Genomic DNA, 17,802 nt, shown 5'->3' with positions numbered 1-17,802 from the left:
CTTTTTTTGTGCCAGTGCCAAACTGTTTTGATTACTACAGCTTTATGTAGCATATCTTGAAATCTGGGACTATGATACCTCCAGTTTTGTTCTTTTTTTTTTTTTTAAAGAATTTATTTATTTTTTGACAGACAAAGATCACAAGTAAGCAGAGAGGCAGGCAGAGAGAGGAGGAAGCAGGCTCCCCAAGGAGCAGAGAGCCCGATGCAGAGCTTGATCCCAGGACCCTGGGATCATGACCTGAGCCGAAGGCAGAGGCTTTAACCCACTGAGCCACCCAGGCACCCCAGTATTGTTCTTTTTTAAGATTGCTTTTCAGGACCATTTGTACTTCCATACAATTTTTAGATTATTTGTTTTAGTTCTGTGAAAAATGGGGTTGGTATTTTGATAGGCATTGCATTAAATCTGTAGATTGTTTTTCATAGTATGGACGTTTTAACAATATTTGTTCTCCTAATTCATGAGCATGGAGTTTCTTTTCATTTGTTGGTGCTGTCTTCAGTTTCCTTCATCAGCTTTCAGAGTAGTTTTCAAAGTATAGATCTTTCACTTCCTTGGTTAAATATATTCAGGTATTTTACTATTTTTGGTATAATTATAAAGGGGATTGTTTTCTTAATTTTTCTTTCTGCTACTTCATTTTTAATGTATAGAAATGTAACAGATTTCTGTATCTTAATTTTGTATCTTGCGATCTTACTGAATTCATTTATTAGTCCTAGGTTTTGGTGGAATCTTCTACAATTTTCTATATATGGTATCATGTCATCTGCAAATAGTGAAAGTTTGACTTCTTCCTTACCGATTTGGATATCTTTTTTTTTTTTCTGTCTGATTGCTGTGGCTAGGACTTGTAGTATACTGTGTTGAATAAAAGTGGTAAGAGTAGGGGCGCCTGGGTGGCTCAGTGGGTTAAAGCCGCTGCCTTCGGCTCGGGTCATGATCCCAGCATCCTGGGATTGAGCCCCATGTCAGACTCTCTGCTCAGCAGGGAGCCTGCTTCCCTTCCTCTCTCTCTGCCTGCCTCCCTGCCTACTTGTGATCTCTGTCTGTCAAATAAATAAATAAAATCTTTAAAAAAAAAAAAAAGTGGTAAGAGTAGACATCCTTATCTCGTTCATGATCCTAGGAGGAAAGCTTTAAGTTTTTCCCATTGAGGATGATGTTACTGTGTGTTTTCCATATAGGGCCTTTATTATGTTGAGGTATGTTCCCCCTAAACCTACTTTGTTGAGGATTTTTTTATCATAAATGAATGTTGTAATTTGTCAAATGCTTTTTTTGCATCTTTTGAAATATGTTCATATCGTTTTTATCTTTCCTCTTGTTGATGTACCCCAAATGTTTCCTTATGATCCTTTATAATGTTCTCTTCCTATGGTCTCTGCCCTTCCCATCCCTAGGCAACCACTAATCTGATTTCTGTCACTATATATTAGTTTGCATTTTTGAGAATTGCGTGTAAATAGAATAATACATGTATTCTTTTTGGTTTCTTTCACTTAGCACAATTACTTTTTTTTTTTTTAATATTTTATTTATTGGGGCACCTGGGTGGCTCAGTGGGTTAAGCCTCTGCCTTCGGCTCAGGTTATGATCTTAGGGTTCTGGGATCGAGCCCTTCATTTGGCTCTCTGCTCAGCAGGGAGCCTGCTTTCCCCCCTCTCTTTCTGCCTGCCTCTCTGCCTACTTGTGATCTCTCTGTCAAATAAGTAAATAAAATATTAAAAAAAAAAAAGATTTTTAAAAAATTTATTTGAGAAAGCGAGCATGAGCTATGGGGAGGGGCGAAGGGAGAGGGGAAGCAGACTCCCTCCTGAGCACGGAACCCCACATGGGGTTAGATCCCAGGACCCTGAGGTCATGATCTGAGCCGAAGGCAGATGCTCAGCCAACTGAGCCACACGGGCGCCTCTCACTCAGCACAATTATTTTGAGATTCATCTACATTGTCAAATGTATAAATCATTCTTTCTTATTGCTAAGTAGTATTCAATTTCATAGTTATAGCACAGTTTATTTAGCCATTCACCTACTGATGAACATTTGGGCTCTTTCTGGTTTTTAGTTAAATAAGGCTGCTATGAATTTTTGTGTACAAGACGGGGTACCTGGGTAGCTCAGTGGGTTAAAGCCTCTGCCTTCGGCTCAGGTCATGGTCCCCGGGGTCCTGGAGTCGAGCCCTGCATCCGGCTCTCTGCAAAGCAGGGATCCTCCTTCCCTTCCTCTCTCTGCCTACCTCTCTGCCTACTTGTGATCTCTGTCTGTCAAATAAATAAATAAAATCTTTAAAAAAATAAATTTCTAAATATTTGTGTACAAGTCTTTGTATGGGCACATGCTTTTATTTCTCGTAAGTAAATACCTTCAAGCATAGGGTGGATATACATTTAACTTCTAGGAAAATCTCATACTGTTTTCTAAAATGATTGAACCATTATATATTCCTATGATAGATGAGATTTTCAGTTGCTCCACATACTTATTAGAGTTTGGCATGGTCAGTCTTATTTATTTATTTATTTATCTTAAAAAGATTTTATGTATTTATTTGACAGAGATCGCAAGTAGGCAGAGAGGCAGGCAGGGGGGTGGGGAAGCAGGCTCCCTACTGAGCAGGGAGCCCGATGCGGGGCTCAATCCCATGACCCTGGGATCATGACCTGAGCCGAAGGCAGAGGCTTTAATGCACTGAGCCACCCCAGCGTCCATGGTCAGTCTTTTTAAATTTTAGACCTTTCATCAGTTGTGTAGGAGTGCTCCATTTGTTTTTTTTGTTGTTGTTGTTTTTTTTTAAAGATTTTATTTATTTATTTGTCATAGAGAAGCGAGAGTGAGCACAGGCAGACAGAGTGGCAGGCAGAGGCAGATGGAGAAGCAGGCTCGCTGCCAAGCAAGGAGCCTGATGTGGGACTCGATCCCAGGACGCTGGGATCATGACCTGAGCTGAAGGCAGCTGCTTAACCAACTGAGCCACCCAGGCGTCCCGCTCCATTTGTTTTTAATTGACATTTCTCTATGACAGTTGATGTTGAAAACCTTTTCATGTACTTGGCATTTGTGTATCTTCTTTGGTGCACTATTTAAATCTTTTGCCCATCTCTTACCGGATTATTGCCGTCTCCATTTTTTAAAAAAAGATTTTCTTTATTTGAGAGAGTACAAGGAGAGGGAGTAGCAGAGGGAAAAGGAGAAGCAGCAGGCTCCCCACCGAGCAGGGCGCCCAACATGGGGCTCGATCCCAAGACCCCAGAATCATGACCAGAGCCAAAGGCAGATGCTCAACTGACTGAGCCACCCAGGCTCCCCTATTGTCCTCTTCTTATTGAGTTTGAGAATTTATATTTTCAGGATGCAGGTCCATTATCAGATATAAGATTGGCACATTTTCCCCCTAGTAAGTAGCTTCCCTTTTATTATCTCAACTATCTTTTGAAGATGAGAATTTGCTAATATTGATGAAAACTAATTCATTAGGGGTTTTTTTTGTTTACAGATCATGTTTTTGGTATCTGAAAAATTTTGCCCTACCAATGTTCTCCTCTTTTTTTTTTTTAAGATTTTATTTATTCATTTTACAGACAGAGATCACAAGTAGGCAGAGAGGCAGGCAGAGAGAGAGAGGAGGAAGCAGGCCCCCCGCTGAGCAGAGAGCCCGACGTGGGGCTCGATCCCAGGACCCTGGGACCATGACCCGAGCCGAAGGCAGAGGCTTTAACCCACTGAGCCACCCAGGCGCCCCTCTTTTTTTTTTTTTTTTTAAAGACTTTTTATAGTTTTAGGCTTTACATTTAGATCTATGATCCATTTCAAGGTAATTTTTGTATATGGTAACAAGATATGGATCACAGTTTATTTTTTGTATAGAGATATCCATTTCCATCATCATTTGTTTAAAAAGCTTATCTCTGGGGGCTCCTGAGTGGCCCACTCACTAAAGTGTCTGACTCTTGATTTTTTTTTTTTAAAGATTTTATTTATTTATTTGACAGAGAGAGATCACAAGCAGGCAGAGAGGCAGGCAGAGAGAGAGGAGGAAGCAGGCTCCCTGCTGAGCAGAGAGCCTGATGCGGGGCTCGATCCCAGGACCCTGAGACCATGACCCGAGCCGAAGGCAGCGGCTTAACCCACTGAGCCACCCAGGCGCCCCTGACTCTTGATTTTTGACTCAGGTCATTAACTCAGGGCCTTGAGATCAAACCCTGCCTCTCGGGGGGCGCCTGGGTGGCTCAGTGGGTTAAAGCCTCTGCCTTCAGCTCAGGTCATGATCTCATCTCAGGGTCCTGGGATTGAGCCCCATATTGAGCTCTCTGCTTAGCAGGGAGCCTACTTCCCCCTCTCTCTCTGCCTGCCTCTCTACCTACTTGTGATCTCTCCCTCTGTCAAATAAATAAAATTAAAAAAAAAAAAGAAAATTTTATTTGAAAGAGAGAGAGAGCCAGAGAGAGAAGGTGTGAGGGGAGGGGAGGGACAGGGCAGAGGGAGAAGCAGACTCTTCACTGAGCAGAGAACGGATGTGGAGCTTGACCCCAGGACTCTGGGATCATGACCTGAGCTGAAGGCAGAGGCTTAACCAATTGATCCACCCAGGTGCCCTTAAAAAAAATTTTTTTTTTTCGAAGAGGAGGCTAAGGTCATTGATTTGAGATTTTTCTTACTTTCTCATATAGGCTGTTAGTGCTATAAACAATTAAGTAATATTTTATTTGCATTTATTTGCATTCCATAAATTCTGAAATGTGTTGTGTTTACTGACAATACACTTTAGTTAGAAAGCTGAGGGCAAAAGAATGATTACAGGGCACATGGGTGGCTCAGTTGGTTGGACAACGGTCTTTGGCTTGGATTGTGATCCCGGAGTCCTGGGATCACATCAGGCTGCTTCTGCTGTGCAAGGAGTCTGCTTCCCCCTCTCCCTCTGCCTGCCACTCCCCCTGCTGGTGTACACAGTCGCCTGCTCTCTGTCAAATAAACAAATAAAATCTTCAAAAAAAAAAAATGTATATATAAAGAATGATTACAGAGGCACAAAACACTGGAGACAGTGAGCATGTAAAAGAGGATTTTCTGTTGAGGCATTATGTGTTAAAAGGAACAGAGAAATGTGATGGTGCCAAGAAGGGTATAGTGATGTTTCAGGTGAGTATTTTTATAAGATGAGAATATTTTATCATATATATATATATATATATATATATATATATATATTTAATTAATTTATTTAAATATAATTATACTTTCACTTATGTATTTATTTGTTACATAGTATGTATATCGTGTGTATGTGTGTGTGTGTGTGTGTATATATATATATATATATATATATATATACTGATCATAATGTTTTAATAAGAAGGAAAAGTGTATGCTGCCTGGGAAAGACAGAGGGTTCCCTTAGGAAATCTCCTCAGGAGAGCTTGAGATTCAGTGCTCAAGTACAGGATATTGACTTTATTAGCTCATTTCTTATCATAGGAGGGAAAGCAGATGAGGTGGGTATAGTTGGAGGTAGGCTAGTAGATTTTCTAGTGATAGTTTGAAGCATACTAAAGCTTTTGACTGCCCTTGAACATAATTCAGTGTATATTTGCAACAACTCCTGGCAGTGTTCTAGGTGCTTCAGAGGTATGACACTGAATCATTTGCATGTTACCCTGTTCTGAGATTGGTATTTAAAAAAGCAATTAGAATAATCGGTGCCAGTGCCTAGAATAGTTCCTGGCACCTATGGCTGTTCAGTAAATGTTTGTTTATTGAATTTGGATATAAATACTTGGGTAATGTGTTTAGATTTTTGGTTTTTCTGAAACACTTTAGTTAGCTACTTAGTGATCATTGATTTGGTTGGGCTGCTTTTCAAGTTAGGTTTTGGTTTTTTATAGCTCATCTCATTCTCTGTCTTTTCATTGAGTACACCTTCATGTGTAATATAGTTTAAAGCTTTATACGAAGCTTTAATAGGTATTTATTCTCTTTGTGTGCTAACCATATGAACTAGGTCCCCTGAGAGGACAGAGAAGGAAGAAAATTTTGATACTTAGGGAATTTGGAGATGACATCCTAAAGATGATGACAGTAACTGGGCTTAGAAGGAGGAATAAAGCAGTGCCAGAAGCACAAGGGAAGGTAAAGAGCCCAATAGGAAGGATTTCACACTCATTAGCAAGTCTGAAACACAGTTCACATGTGGCTCGTAGTGGATGAGAAGTTGAGTTTAGGAATATGTTTGGAGAGCTGGTTTAGTGAATCCATATCATTGGCCTAAACATCCTTGATCTGACCCATTTAAAAACAACACAATACATACATATATACAACAAGGGAAGTCCCTCTGTTCCATGTGATTCTCCGCCAGTCCTCCTCCTTAGAGTTGAACTTCCTTAGAGTGGTTCATATTTGAGATCTGTTCTTCTTTCCTCAGGTACTCCTCATGCTAGTCTGATTGATCTTGCTTCACATGATACCTCACCAAAACCATTTTCATTATGACCACTATTGGCCCATTTTGTAGATCCAGTTTACAAAATCTAGAGTTACCTTGCTTCTCTGACGTCCTTTTCTCTTCTATCTTTGCCTCTACCAATTAATGTGAGTTTTCCAGGCATTGTGCTCGGTGCTATAAAAGAATACAAATGAAGAAATATGTTTTGCCTCAGTCTGCCCAATGTTTGGTTGTGGAAATAAAATAATACAAAAGAATGAAAAAAATTACATATTAGTGTTTACATGGATGCGTATTTCCACATACCATGCTTAGACCTAGAATTGTCTTCTCTTTATATCCTGTTCCTCTTTACATAGGTGTTCTACAAATTTTTCTCTTAATAAAAATGTTTATCTTAATTCCAGATACATACATCCAGCTGCATAGTTGACACTTCTTAGATAATGAGTTTTAGGTACTTTGAGACATCTTCCAGGGAGAACTTGTGATTCTCTGTGCTAGTTCCCAACCAAAAAGCAAGAAAAAACAAGCATGATCCTCTTTTACTGTTTCCTGTCTTAATGAATCCAGAAAAACTTTTTTGGAATTATCTTTGGTACCTCCCTCTCTGTCATACCCAATAAACTGTCACCAAGTCCTAATGATTTTTACCTCCTGTAATGTGTTTTAATTCCATTCCTTTATCTCCATCTTTATTCTTACCTTTATGGGAAGTCATTAGTCTCCAAAGTGGAAAGCATATGTATACTCCAGTGTTGTGTATTCTCCAGAAGGAGAATTGAGTGAAGATTAGAGCCAGAAGAGTATTGGAGATCGGGGGTGGGGGGAGAAACGGGATGAAAACTTTATTCTTATTTTTTAGTTTGAAAAATTCTCCATTCTTATGTCTAAGAAAACAAAATCAGTGTAGTATTGCTTCTCTTGATCTGAATGGCAGATGATCACAATTTATTTCTATGGTATTCCAGGAGAAGTTTAGGTCTTTTCATTATGGAAAAGTTGGAAGAATTGCTCTTATTCATTTGCTCTTAGTGGCTCTAGCATATTACAGTTTTAAATTGGCTCAGTTAAGAAGATTTACAGATTATATTAACTGGTTTTAATTCAACTAATCTTCACTACTGGACAAGCAGCTTAAAAGATACACCTGCCATGAAACTACTGAGTGAAAATAATACTAAAATGAGTTTTTGAGCAAATAAGAAAATGACAGAGCTGAGATTTTTCCTCTTTTGGTATGAGCTCTTAACTGTCACTGTACAAAGTAGAAACAAGGGTGACCTAAAATAAAAAAAGAAGAAAACATTCAGAATATCAATGGTAGTTTGAATATGCATTTATGTCATTAATCTTGCTTTTAGTTTAAAATGTATCTTGAGATACTAACTAATGAAACTATGACAGTGTCATGCTTCATACTCTTTGATATTTTGAGTTGTGTGATAATTCAATCCAGTCCTTAAATATACAGACTTAGTAAATTGTATTAAAAATATGTTTTGAGAATTCTCCCAGTGTTCTATACCTTTGTCCAGAAACTTGGTCTTTCTGCTCTATTTAAAAATTAGTAAAATCCAGTAAACAGAGAATATACTAAAATTCATTTCTTTGTCGGGAAACACTTTTGAGGCAGGGTTAGAAAACACAGCTGAAGATTCAAAAAACAAATATTAGAATAAATCATTCATTGTACAAAATTAGCTATATTGAGGTGGACGAAAGTACAGGTGCTTTAGTTATCTCAATTTATGATTTTTTAAAAGGATTTATTTATTTATTTTGGGGGGCGCGGGTGCACAGTAGGAGGGGAGGAGAGAGAGAGAATTTCAAGCAGACTCTGCACTGAGCGCTTGGAGCCTGAAGTGGGGCTGAATGCCAGGATCCTGAGATCATGACCTGAGCCAAAGGCAGAGGCTTAACCAGCTGAGCCACCCAGGCACCCCGTAATATATTATTTTTGTTAGAAGTTCACATTTTTACATTAACTTGGAACTTCACTGTTTGTTTCGTGACATGTTATCTCATGTAAAAATGAATTATACCCCCTCCCCAACCTCTTTCTTCTCTGTCGCTCCCACAAATCTCAAATTTTACTAAACAGATGTGGTTGTATATGTGAGTTCTTTAATAAAACCTATAAAGTCTGCATGCTTTATGATCCACCTTTTGAGGTCTTGGGTCTCATTTCTCACCACCCTTCCTTCTGTACCTTTTGTGCTCATGAACTGCCTTTAAAACCTTCATACTAAACGTTCTCCTGTCTTTCCTGCCTTTACGCATGTTGTTCTCTGTACCCTGAACACTGACCTTTCCCACTTTACTTGCTACCTACATTTTAGGTCTTAACCTGAATGGCGCTTGCTCTGGGAAGTCTTTGCTCATCTTCCTGGCTAGATCTGTCCGTCTTTCTCCCTCTCTCCCCCTCTTACTCCCTCTCTCACTTTCACTAATTCACCATTCACTCACATGCTCATGCACACACAATTGTAAGCTCTTATATAATATTGTGTGTGTATTTGCCTTTCGTTGTACTTATCACAGTTAACCATTTTACCTTTATGTGCATGAACAGTTGCAGAGATAGTCATTGACATTATACAGATGAGTGTTAAGTTCTATGAATATAAGCTCCTTGTTTTTATTTATCATTCTGTTTTTCCAGTACTTAGGTATATGAGTGGATATCATGTCAGGGAGTTTGGCTTTCATTCCTAGGAAAAACAAAGAGCCATTGAAGGCTCCATAAAAGTAGTAGTAATGACTCATACTAGAATTTGGGCTTTAGGAAGATTATCTCAAGACTGTAGTTGAGTGAAGGAGAATTGAGTGAAGATTAGAGCCAGAAAGATCCATTAGATGACCTTTATAAATTGAAAAATGTGAGGACCTAAAAAAAAAAAGAAAAATGTGAGGACCTGAAGTCTTTGCAGTGTAGATGGAGAAGAGATGTTGCATTTAGTAAATGTTTTAGAGACAGAATCCACTAGCATTTGGAGACCAGCAGACTGACTATTGTCAGAGGTGAGGACAAGGAGAGATGACTTAAAGTTCAGGCTATTAACTTTTAGGTCATTTACCAGGTAAATAAGTATAAGATAATTGGCAGTTCAAGGGGGTGAAGGATTATTTGCATCTTAAAACAATTCACAGGCATGACCTTGACCACTGCTCTATAGTTTTTTTAATAGCTTTATTGAAATACAGTGCACATACCATGCCTTCCACCCATTTCAAGTGTATAATTACATGGTTTTGAGTATATTTATAGACATGTGCAACTGTCACAACAGTGAATTTTAGAGGATTTTTATCACCTCAAAGAGAAACTCCCTGTTCTTCATCTATTACCCACTTTCCCTCTCCGTCCCAGCTATTTAAAACCACTCACCTTGGGACGCCTGGGTGGCTCAGTGGGTTAAAGCCTCTGCCTTCGGCTCAGGTCATGATCTCAGGGTCTTCGATTGAGCCCCGCATCGGGCTCTCTGCTCAGCAGGGAGCCTGCTTCCCCCTCTCTCTCTGCCTGCCTCTCTGCCTACTTGTGATCTGTCAAATAAATAAAAAAGAATAAAAATAATAAATAAATAAAACCACTCACCTGTTCTTTTTCTCTGTATATTTCCTTTTCTGGACATTTTATGTAAATTGAATCTTACCATATATGGCCTTTTGTAACTGTATTCTTTCACTTAGCATAATGTTTCCAAGATTATTCCAAGTTGTAGCAGTATCAGGACTTCATTTCTTTTGTGGCCAAATAATATTCCATTGTATGGATATATATCACATTTTCTTTATACATTTATCAGCTAATGGACATTCAAGTTGTTTTGAGCTTTGGGCTATTTTGAAGTAATGCTCCTATAAACATTTGTGTACAAGTTCTTGTGTGGACATAATGTTTTTGTTTCACCTGGTTATGTACCTATGAGTAGAATTGCAAGGTGATACAGTAACTGTGTTTAATCATTTGAGGAACTTCAGAATGTTTTCCAAAGCTAGTTATACCACTCTACGCTCCTGCTGGGCTTTGATTTTCTGTGCATCCCTGTCAACACTTGCTGTTATCTGTGTTTTTTATCCTAGTCATCCTAGTAGGTGTGAAGTGGTGTCTCATTGTGGGTTTGATTTGCATTTTCCTCATAACAAATGATGTGGAACAACATCTTTTCATGTGCTTATTGACCATTTGTATATCTTCCTTGTAGAAATATCTCCTCAGACCCTTTGCTCATTTTTTCATTGCTTGTCTTTTTATCACTGAGTTGTAAGAGCTCTTTATGTATTGTAGATAGCCATCTCTTAAAAGATCCATGATTTGCAGATAAATTTTCCCATTCTTTGGGTTGTCTTTTCACTTTTTGATGGTGTCCTTTGAAGCACAGAAGTTCTTAATTCTGCTCAAGTCCATTTTATCTATCTGTTTCTTTTGTGTTTTATGCTTTTGGTGTCATATGTAAGAATTCTTTGCCAAATCCAAGATCATTAAAGTTTGACTGTAAGTTTTCTTCTAAGAGTTTTGTAGTTTTAGCTCTTACATTTGGTCTTTGATCCATTTTGAGTTATTTTTTTAATACTGTCTGAGGTAAGGATCCAGTTTCATTCTTTTGCATATGGCAGTTCAGTTGTCCCAGCACCATTTGTTAAGAAGCACATTCTTTCCTTGTTGGGTGCTCTTGGCACTCTTGTTGAAATCATTTGACCACAGATGTTTTTTACTGTGTTTTGGGGTTTTTTTTTAAAGATTTTATTAATTTATTTGACAGAGACAGACACAGCAAGAAAGGGAACACAAGCAGGGGGAGCGCAAGTGGGAAAAGCAGATTTCCTGCTAAGCAGGGAGCCCAATATGGGGCTTGATACAAGGCTCAATCCCAGAACCCTGGGATGATGATCTGAGCCCAAGGCAGATGCTCAACGACTGAGCCACCCAGGCGCCCGTACAGTGTTTTTTTAAACAGTGAAACTGGGGGCGCCTGGGTGGCTCAGTGGGTTAAGCCGCTGCCTTCGGCTCAGGTCATGATCCCAGGGTCCTGGGATTGAGTCCTGCATCGGGCTTTCTGCTCGGCGGGGAGCCTGCTTCCCTTCCTCTCTCTCTGCCTGCCTCTCTGCCTACTTGTGATCTCTCTCTGTCAAATAAATAAATAAAATCTTTAAAAAAAAAAAAATAAACAGTGAAACTGTATTTTAAAAAATTCGTACTATGTGGATTTCTCTTTCACAGATGTTTCTGTCATTAAAGATTGTGCTTATTTTTTTTTTAAGATTTTATTTATTTGTCAGAGAGAGAGAGAGAGAGAGAGAGGGTGCACAAGCAAGGAAGCTGCAGGCAGAGACAGAGGAAGAAGCAGACTCACTGCTGATCAGGGAGCCCAATGTGGGGCTTGGCCTCAGGACCCTGGGATTGTGACCTGAGCTGAAGGCATATGCTTAACTGATAGCCACCCAGGCTCCCAGATGGTGTTTGTTTTTAAGTAGGCTTTTAGGGATGTTTGTATAATTTTAATGCTATACTGTATACTACAGACTCAACCTAGAAAAATGCATAATTTGCACATGTGAAACGGGTTGTGATCATGAAAGATGAGTTTAGAAAGCCATGTTTCTTTCCCTGAGAGTGACATTTTGGCTTCTTTTTTTTTTTTTTAAGATTTTATTTATTTATTTGACAGAGAGAGATCACAAGTAGACGGAGAGGCAGGCAGAGAGAGAGAGAGAGGGAAGCAGGCTCCCCGCTGAGCAGAGAGCCCGATGTGGGACTCGATCCAGGACCCTGAGATCATGACCTGAGCCGAAGGCAGCGGCTTAACCCACTGAGCCACCCAGGCGCCCCATTGGCTTCTTTTTTTTACTGGTACCTCCTGAGTGCTAGACACTGGACTCTAGTGTACAGCTTACAGCTTAAAAAGAGTATATGACAGGGGCGCCTGGGTGGCTCAGTGGGTTAAGCCGCTGCCTTCGGCTCAGGTCATGATCTCAGGGTCCTGGGATCGAGCCCCACATCGGGCTCTCTGCTCAGCGGGGAGCCTGCTTCCCTCTCTCTCTCTCTCTGCCTGCCTCTCCGTCTACTTGTGATCTCTCTGTCAAATAAATAAAATCTTTAAAAAAAAAAAAAAGAGTATATGACAGTCTTTTCCTCAACTTGCTAATTGTAAGATATTGGGAACGGGCAAAGGAAGGTAATAAAATGATGTGTGAATACCATGTGAGGTTTTTAGTTCATAAAGGTGGTATCTTTTGAGTCCATATAGGTTGTACAGCTTTTTTTACTCTAGTATAGGTTGTTGGTTTGTTTGTTTGTTTGTTTTAGAGAGAGAGCATGAGCCTCAAGCTGGACGTAGGACCCCTCCCCCCACCCCCAAGGGGAGGGAGAGAATCTTAATAAGGCTCCACATCCAGTACAGAGCCTGACACAGGGCTCCATCTCACAACCCTGAGATCAGAACCTCAGCCGAAATCGAGAGTCAACACTTAACCAGCTGAGCTTCCCAGGTGCCCCTAGTATTAGTATTATTTGTTGTTGTTGTTGTTAAACATTTTCTTAAGATCAAGAATCTTAAATTGAAGTCATTTGCTTTCCCAGGGCTCTAAATTAGAATATGAGTACCATGGATGCTGCTGAAAAGAAATGAATAATAAAGAGGAGCTATTAGGTAGCTTGATGCTTTTTGTAGTGAGTTTTGGGGAAGTTCATTATTGACCACATGATTAATGAGGCCCATCATATGTGATCATTAAATTCTTTCAGTGTTTTTTTCTTTTCTGTATTCCTAGGAACTCAACAGATCTTTCATTGAATTAGCTGGAGTTGAATAGTTTAATTTGAAGCATTTGTCACTACGAACCTTTCTCTTTAATGCCAGTATATAATTTTCTGTCCCCTTTTTCTTAGGAATCTCAGCAGTCCAGTTTTGGCCCCGGAGAACAAAGTGAGTATTTCTTTTCCTCTTAGTTCTCAAGTTAAGCTTTTTATTGAGCATTCATTTCTCATGGTCTTATTGTACATTGCTTTTACAATTCCTTCACATGTCTTATCCTAGTTTTTATTATCTGTTGATTAGTAATGAGTTAAACCAAATCTTGGTTTAAATTAAATTAAAAAATGAAGAATTATAGATTGATGGTGATCAAAATTAACTATTTTTAATAGTTAATAGTTCAAATATTTGAAGTTCAGAGTTCATGAATTCAGTTTGATGGGTACCTCATAAACCCAAGAACCATTCTTCTATCTTCCTGTCTCCTTTGTAAAGGTAATTGGTTCTGTGAGAGTTAAATTATAAGCAGGAAGGGGTTGTAGCTTACTGTAGCTCTTCTCTTTCTGTGTCTATATGTAGTTATTCTTTTTTTTTTACTGTGTTAAGTTAGTCACCATACAGTACATCATTAGTTTTTGAAGTAGTGTTCCATGATCGTTGTTTGCATATAACACCACCTAGTGCTCCATGCAGTCCATGTCCTCCTTAATACTCATCACCAGGCTTACCCATCTCCCCACCTCTCTCCCTTCTAAAACCCTAAGTTTGTTTCCAGGAGTCCATTGTCCCTCGTGGTTCGTCTCTCACTCCCATTTCTCCCCCTTCATTTTTCCCTTCTCCTCATGTCCTCCCTGCTATTTCTTATGTTCCACAAATAAGTGAAACCATGTGATAATTGACTTTCTCTGTTTTACTTACTTGCCTCAGCATAATCTCCTCCAGTCCCATCCATGTTGGTGCAGAAGTTGGGTATTCATCCTTTCTGATGGCTAACAGACACATGAAAAAGTGTTCGTCATTAGCCATCAGGGAAATTCAAATCAAAACCACATTGAGATACCACCTTATACCAGTTAGAATGGCAAAAATCGATAAGGCAAGAAACAACAAATGTTAGGATGTGGAGGAAGGGGAGCCCTATTACACTGTTGGTGGAAATCCAAATTGGTGCAGCCACTATGAAAAACAGTGTGGAGGTTCCTCAAAAAATTAAAAATAGAGCTACTGTATGACCCAGCAATTGCACTACTGGGTATTTATCCCAAAGATACAGATATAGTGAAAAGAAGGGCCATATGCACCCCAGTGTTCATAGCAGCAATGTCCACAATAGCCAAAATGTGGAAGGAGCTAAGATGCCCTTCAACAGACAAACGGATAAAGAAGATGTGGTCCATGTGTTCATATTATTTTATTTATTTGACAGAGAGAAATCACTAGGCAGAGAAATCTCTAGGCAGAGAGGAAGGCAGAGAGAGAGGAGGAAGCAGGCTCCCTGCGGAGCAGAGAGCCTGATGCGGGGCTCGATTCCAGGACCCTGAGATCATGACCTGAGCCGAAGGCAGAGGCTTTAACCCACGGAGCCACCCAGGCGCCCCAATGTGTTTATTTTTGCTGGGTCTTTAGGTCTGGGAAGAAAGTCTGCCATTGTTGTAGAACCCCCTTTCACCCCCTGTCTTAGTTTCTGAGAAGAACTTGAGGGAATAATAGCCTTAGGGAATTTTTTTTTTAAGATTTTATTTATTTTAGGGGTGTCTGAGTGGCTCAGTGGGTTAAGCTTCTGCCTTTGGCTCAGGTCATGATCTCAGGGTCCTGGGATTGAGCCCCATGTCAGACTCTCTGCTCAGCAGGGAGCCTGCTTCTCCCTTTCTCTCTGCCTGCCTCTCTTGCCTACTTGTGATCTCTATCTGTCAAATAAATAAAATCTTCTAAAAAAAGATTTTATTTATTTTGCAGAGAGAGGGCACAAGCAGGGGGGAGTGGAGGGCAGAGGGAGAGGGAGAAGCAGGCTTTCCATGGAGCAGGGCGCCTGAGGTCGGGCTCCATCCCAGGACCCTGGGGGATCATGACCTGAGCCATCCAAGCACCCCAGCCTTAGGGAATTTAAGTCTGGTCCCAAGAGACGTTGGCTTTCCAACGTGAATTGATAGTGATAAGGTCAGGAACCTTGGAAATATCTAGGCTTCCCCATATAGCTCTACAACAAAATAAATGGTCTTTTTGCCAAGAACAACTAACTAACTTAACTTCTTTAGTAAATAGATCTACACTGGTTCTGCCCTAAAGCTATAGTTGTAGGAAAAAGGGACCCACCATTGTTGATATGTAGAAAATAGCTATAGGCCAGAAAGTTTTGTTTTGTTTTGTTTTGTTTAAGATTTTATTTATTTATTTGACAGACAGAGATCACAAGTAGGCAGAGAGGCAGGCAGAGAGTGGAGGAAGTAGGCTCCCCGTTGAGCAGAGAGCCCGATGTAGGGCTCGATCCCAGTCTGGGATCATGACCTGAGCTGAAGGCAGAGGCTTTAACCCACTGAGCCACCCAGGTGCCCCCAAAAGTTTACATTTTCTATCTGAAAATCTTCTAAGAATGTCTCATCTTGGGGCGCCTAGGTGGCTCAGTTGTTAAGTATCTGCCTTCCACTCAGGTCATGATCCCAGCATCCTGAGATCGAGCCCTGTGTAGGGCTTCCTGCTCTGCAGGGAGTCTGCTTCTCCCTCTCCCACTCCTCTGCTTGTGTTCCCTCTCATGCTCTCTCTCTCTCTCTCTCTCTCTCTCTCTGTCAAATAAATAAATAAAATCTTTAAAAAAAAAAGAATGTCTCCTCTTTAGTTCTGTCCTCCTCCCCCCATAACTAACTATTGGCAAATGGGATCATAAGCTTCTCCTACTCTTTATTACTGTGTTTTTCACTTAACTATGTCTGTATTAGTGTAAAAATTCTAGCTCATTCTTTTTAACATGAAAATTGTGTTATATTGTATGAATGTACCATAATTTGTTTAAGTAGATCCCTCTTGATAGACATTTGTTTCTAGTTTTTGCTGTTACAAATCATACTATGATAAACATCTGTGTGTGAGTGTGTGTTTAATTTTTTTTATCATAATTGCTACATCAGTGGATACGTGCATTTCCAGTATCAGTAAGATAATATTACCAGATTGCCTGCCAAAGAGATTGTATGAATTTATAATCCTACAGACAGCTTCTGAGCATGCCTATTTCCACCAGTATCTTGTATTTATTGGACTTTGAATTGTTGCCAATTTGATGGAGGGACAGATTCCATCTTGTGTTGATTTACATTTCTTTGAAGATATACTAATATATATTTTATGATCTAAATGGCCATACTGTAGTTGTTAATTTCTGCATTCTTTCTTTTGTTCTAGAAAGATACAATCCTTCTTCTAAAACTTCAAATGGACACCAGTCTAAATCGTAAGTTTATTGCTTAATGTTTGTCTGTTTTGTTAAGAGTCTGTCTGTAGTGTGTATATATTAACCCAACACTTAAATATGTGTATTTAATCTTTTAAGGAAGGAGTAAGCAAACTTATGTAAAAGGCCAGACAGTGAAATAATTTAGGCCTTAGGGGCTTAGATGGTTTTTGTCCCAACTAGGCAGGCAGCTCTTCCGTTGTGGTATGAAAGCAAATATAGACTGTGGGTGCGGTTGTGTTCCAGTAAAACTTTAACTTTTTAACTTGCCTTATTTTGCTTACACCTCCTCTGAGATTACAGTTTTTCTCATCTCTTAGAGTGTTTGTGGGTAGGTTGATACTTCGTTTTTAATAAAGAAGAATGAACAATACAGGATTCTTAGTAAGCCCTCCATTTAACTGCTTTGTGTAGAATATTAAGTCAGCGTAGTTTGTACTGTCTTTAAGTTTTCCTCCTTCTGTAGGTAAAACCAGGAGTATATATCAAAATGTAATCAGGCTAATATGTTGGATGATAATAAATTCCAGCTCAAGAAATGGACTTCTCAATTCCTAAGACAAGTTAACTCAGTGATTAAAACAAAATTCTGAAGAAGCTATGGCCACAGTGCTGGCTTTCAAAGCTATAACCTGTAACCTGTACTGAAACCTCAGCCTCTTACGCTGAACAAAGGAAAAACTGAGAATGAAGTTATGTGAATGCAAGAAATCCCCCCCCGCTACAGAATTGAAATTATATTCATATTTATCATATTTATTTGTATGCAAAGAACTGGTAAAAGCCTACCATATATGTGCGAATCACTTTGGTTGCTGAGGGAACAAAAACATGCCGGACCTTGAGCAGTCTGGTAAAAGCTTTGACATCTCCATGTGTGTGAACAGGTTCATTGAGCTGCCATTATTAAATCATAAGGGCTGAGAGAATTCAGAGTAAGTACATTTCCTTGCAGGATATCAGTCATAGAGATGCACTAAGCCCTTGTCCAAAAGAAAACTCTTTTTTTCTGTCCTGCTTAACTGGGCCAGCCTTAAAACACTATTCATAGTTCTGTAATCATCTGGTTACTTTGTTTCAGGGGATAATCTGAATTTGACACTCAGGGTAAGCTTTGAGGGGAAGTATCAGTAGTTATTGGAGTGAAAGAAGAT

At 39.6% G+C, this 17,802-nt stretch overlaps 1 protein-coding gene across 2 annotated transcripts in view; it reads left to right on the top strand.

Moving 5' to 3' along the window:
* AFF4 (ALF transcription elongation factor 4) overlaps positions 1-17,802 on the top strand; it is a 96,221-nt gene that overhangs the window by 49,407 nt on the left and 29,012 nt on the right. For both annotated transcript variants that reach the window (XM_047728954.1, XM_047728953.1), the window contains 2 exons: positions 13,338-13,374; positions 16,600-16,648. In XM_047728954.1, the coding sequence (XP_047584910.1) occupies positions 13,338-13,374; positions 16,600-16,648 (86 nt within the window). The remainder of the gene's footprint in view (positions 1-13,337; positions 13,375-16,599; positions 16,649-17,802) is intronic.

This window comes from Lutra lutra, chromosome 5 (assembly GCF_902655055.1).
Source record: "Lutra lutra chromosome 5, mLutLut1.2, whole genome shotgun sequence".
Taxonomy (NCBI): Eukaryota; Metazoa; Chordata; class Mammalia; order Carnivora; family Mustelidae; genus Lutra; species Lutra lutra.
This window is presented reverse-complemented; position numbering and strand designations above follow the sequence as displayed.